Below are 4433 nucleotides of genomic sequence, written 5' to 3'. Positions count from 1 at the left end.
GTTTATACCCATTCCAGTTTGGCTACCCGGTTTGACTTGTATTTTTAGAGCGGAACTGGATTTTAACGAGCGAAATAGTCCCAAACAGACCACAAAGTTTTTTTTTTGAGGGAGAAACAGACCACAAAGTTGCACTAATGGACAATCGAAACAATTCATTTCAGAAAAGAAATGTCCAAAACTTAGACAGAAATATGTAGATTGTAGAATTATAGATTTCCAATAAATAAATAATATTGCATACGTATGTGGATAAGCCGATAAGGCGACGCGCGCCCCTCCAGCTCACGCTCTGCCAACCCAACCCAAACCTCGTCCTCCTCCTCTCCCTACCCCGCACGTCTCTGACCGATCCGTTATTAATTACGAGCTGATCTGCACATTACGTGGCACAGTTATTCTTCATCACAAACGGCTCGCCTTCATTACCCGGTGCGTATTTAAAACCCGCACCCCATCCATTCGTGCCTTATTTAAAATCCGACCTCCTCCTCCTTAAACCGACGACGACGACGACGAGAGGGGCCGTTTCTTCTCCTTCCTGTTGGCGATCAAATCCTCGGCGTTGGGCGGATCGGCGGCGCCGGGTCCAGATCGGGCGGATGCCGCCGCGGCCGGAGCCGTGCAGCTCGTCGTCGTCGCTGGGGAAGGACAGCGACGAGGGCGGCGCGCCGGCGGGGACGGAGGACGGGGAGGGGGAGGTGCAGAGCGCCTACAGCGGCGTGGGGCTCGACGGCCTCGCCGCATTGGAGGAGTCGCTTCCCATCCGGTGAGGAGCAGAGCCCCTTTTACGTTTTCTGTTTCGGCCTTTTCAATTTCTGCTCTCGCTTTGCGTCGCTGCCCGCGAGCTCTCGGAAGAAATAGTTATCCGATCTTCGCTGGACGCCGCGCGTTTGGGATTGGGGAAATAGGCACATTGGACATATTGCTGCTCTCGTAATAGCGCCATGAACCGCGTCTGCATTTCTGTATGTTTTGTTTTTGCAACTGTAAATGGGAGAGTAGGACGACAAACATATTTCTGTGAACCGCGCTAGAGGATTACTCCCAACTAGTAGTAAATAAACTGATATTGCCACACAGCTGGACAACCCAAGGTTCCGATTCAACAAACGAGCCAATGTGGGCTGCCACATGTTGAAATTATATACTATAGTGCATGTTCTTGATTACAACTTCTCTTAGAGTTGTGGATCATTTTATTCAGTTGCGTGATGATATGGAGTGCTCCACATTGTTTAGTTGACGGGACAGGTCTGCTATTTGCCCAGCCAATTGTGTGCTGATGACTGTTGCATCGCGTCGTTCTCATGTCCTGCTTTAGTAATGTTTAGTATTATTGTTGTGAGGTTGGCGAGCTGTACCTATCTTCTCATGAATACTTGCACATTTTTCTACAAACGCATTGCTTGTAGAGGAAATAGCAAGAACATATTATTAGCTGGAAATTCTACAGTACAACTCTTGACAACACAAGGTAAGTTTCATGTTGGGATCCTTCGCTGTATATGAACCCCACTAAAGAGTGCTCCATTTGATATGTTTGCTACTATATAAAGTGTGGCTTTGTTTATTAAGGGAAACATTTTCCTACATGTTTTGCAAACAGTATGGTCCTTCTATGGTATTAATATACTCTGGTTTAAGTATCTTACATTTCCTAATACTGAGAAGTAGCTTTAGTTTTTCTTGCTAACATGGTCTGCGAACTGCTAAATGCAAAAGTTCCTTTGTTTGTTGACATAAATTTCCCTGATTCCTTCTGATCCGGAAACGCTTACTTTGGTATTTTGTCCGGTCAGTTTCGCATGCTTGCTCTATACGCTTCATGTGTGTGTTCATTGCATCATTATGGTGTTTATCTATATGCTACCTCTGATATCCTCATCATTTTGTGGGGCAGGCGTGGCATTTCTAAATTCTATAATGGCAAGTCCAGATCTTTCACATTCCTCAAGGAAGCTATCGGGCCATCTGGTTCTGCAAAGGTCATTGCCAAGGCAGACAATGCTTACTCCAGGAAACGGAAAAATCTTCTTGCATACAGCATCATGTACGATCAGTCACAGATCACCGTTCCGGAGACCTACAAGAACGGTATCACTAAGAGGCTTGCGGGTTTAAGCAGGTTGAGGCCCTCGGATGGTATGAGCTCCAACAGCAGCAGTAGCAGCAGCCTCAGCAGCGACGAAAACGAGCTGCCTCAGCAGTTCATTTTTGTTCAGTCACCTGACAACACTGCACAATTTGCTTCTCCGACGATACCTGCACCTCGGCTTGGGTCTTGCGCGTCTAAGATATTGCCCATGCCAATAAGGTCGTTTTCGATGGTGAATCTGCAACGTTTGCACAGCCGCTGCTCATCTGTTTGCCTGGAAAAAGAACCGGAGGCTGATTAACAAGGAATTCAAGAGGCATTTCCATCTTCTCGTGTGTTTTTTTCTGTGTTTATCCTGGGGGCTAATATACCGCATCTCTCTTTTGCTAACCTAAGGTTGCATTGGAGTGTTTGCCTAAATAAGAGGGAGCAGATGAAAAAAAGAGGGAGCATGTATGGTGACGGTTTTGTGTGTAAAATAGCTTGTTTGACAATGTGTAAATGTAAATTGACATAATCTGCTAAAATCAAATGCAGTAAGTCAAAGGCAGAAATCACACTCCCTCCAGTTTGCAGAAAACTGATATTTTGAGAAGATTTATTCCAGAAACGTAATGCTTTTGTGAACTGATATGAGCGTTATGTGGTACTATGTGGGCTGGATCCGTACGTGGTCGTTACTTAACCGTGCTGAAGTTAAGGAGAATATGGCTTATGGGTGCAACCGTTGGGAGACGGTAGCACGGGATATTTACAACCGGTTTGTATGACGCTCAAATAATAGGATAGGTGTATAATCATCTTGTCCTATTTCTGCCGATTGTGGCAATCTTTATTTTTTCAGCTTAATTCATGAAGTTGTATCAAACTACGTACTTGGTGGCTACTTTGTTTAATAATATGGCTCAATGCATCGTTTTGATGCAGAGGCTGGAGTAACCCTCCTTTAAAAAAAGCATTATGTGAGTAAATTTGGTCACTCGTCGCGCTCGTTATGTCGAGGGACGCAACCTCATAACGGACCGGTTCGGTACTAAGTACTATAGTCTATAGTATTTGCCAACTACCACTTTTTATAGAGAAAAAGCACGCGCCCGACTTTATAAATAAAGTCAATAGGTAGGGTTCAGAACATACAACCAAATAGAACGAGATTAAGACAATATGGTTACACAACATGAAAGCCGGAATAGACACGCATGCCAACTACCTACGCCCAAGGGGCACAACAAACCAAAAAGAACATGGTCAACCAGCATCGGCATGGTCGTTCTGGAGCAAGGAAGACGACGTAGAATGTACTCATGCGATCAGGTCTTCAGTTGCTCCACGATCCTGGTCCTTAGTCAATAATTTCCACTGCCGTAGGAAAGAAATCAACTCGAAAAGACAATTAGCAGGTTTAGACGGGAATATGTTTTCAATAGTAAATTTATTCGTAGTAGTCCACAAGACCCAGGACAGAGCCGCGAAACCAAACCAGAACATGGGTCTATTTTGACCAGCAAGAGAACTAGAGCAGGATCGAAGGTTGGAGAAAGAAGTGGGGGACCGGTTAACATCCAACCAGGATCTGATACAGCTCCACATAAGTTTAGCCAGATGGCAATTAAAGAGCAAGTGACCTCTCTAGCCCCACAAAGCTTACAAAACTCAGTCCCAGGACCATTATGTTTGCGGATCTGGTCCGCCGCGGGAAGCCTCCCACAAATGGCTTGCCACATAAAGATTTTTATCTTAAGGGGGATCTTGGCACGCCAAATATCTTTGAATTTTGAGCAAGGAGAACCTATAATCAACCTGGAATAAAGCGACTTAACCGCAAAACGATCAGAGGCTGAGTGAGGCCAGGGCACTTGGTCCGCATTCTCCGAGAGTAGGGGAAACAGTTCAGCATGTTGCTGCCATTGATTCATCTCTACAGGAGAAAACGCACGACGAAGTTGTAAGTCCCAGCCAGAACGGGCGAGATCCGAGATGGGAATATCAGGAAAGGAAACAAAGTGAAAAAATAGTAGGAAAAGAAAGACAAAGATGATTATCACTACACCAGCAGTTGGTCCAAAGCCGGATAGATTCGCCATTACCAACTACAAATTTAACCTGAGAAAGAAAGATATCCCTCACCCTGATCAAATCGCGCCAGAAGTTGGATCCACCAGTCGCAGAAGCAAACATAGGGTTGCCAGAGGGAAAGTACTTTGCTTTGAGAATGTCACGCCACAACATGCCACCAGGAGTGTTAAAGATCCTCCACCACCATTTGACAATGAGGCAGATATTCATGACAGAGGTATTGATGATAGCCAACCCTCTCAGTCCTTTCAGTTTACAC

The 4433-nt window shown here is 45.2% G+C and overlaps 1 protein-coding gene across 1 annotated transcript; it reads left to right on the top strand.

Moving 5' to 3' along the window:
- The first annotated feature begins 393 nt into the window (after positions 1 to 393).
- Positions 394 to 2713, top strand: LOC109745776 (uncharacterized). The gene is made up of 2 exons (XM_020304889.4): positions 394 to 769; positions 1904 to 2713. The coding sequence occupies exons 1-2, from the start codon at positions 603 to 605 to the stop codon at positions 2397 to 2399; spliced, it is 663 nt and encodes a 220-aa protein (XP_020160478.2). The 5' UTR covers positions 394 to 602; the 3' UTR covers positions 2400 to 2713.
- The last annotated feature ends 1720 nt before the right edge of the window (positions 2714 to 4433 follow it).

Source organism: Aegilops tauschii, chromosome 5 (assembly GCF_002575655.3).
Source record: "Aegilops tauschii subsp. strangulata cultivar AL8/78 chromosome 5, Aet v6.0, whole genome shotgun sequence".
NCBI classification, from domain to species: Eukaryota; Viridiplantae; Streptophyta; class Magnoliopsida; order Poales; family Poaceae; genus Aegilops; species Aegilops tauschii.
Note: the sequence above shows the minus strand (reverse complement) of the source record. Positions and strands in the feature narration are given on the sequence as shown.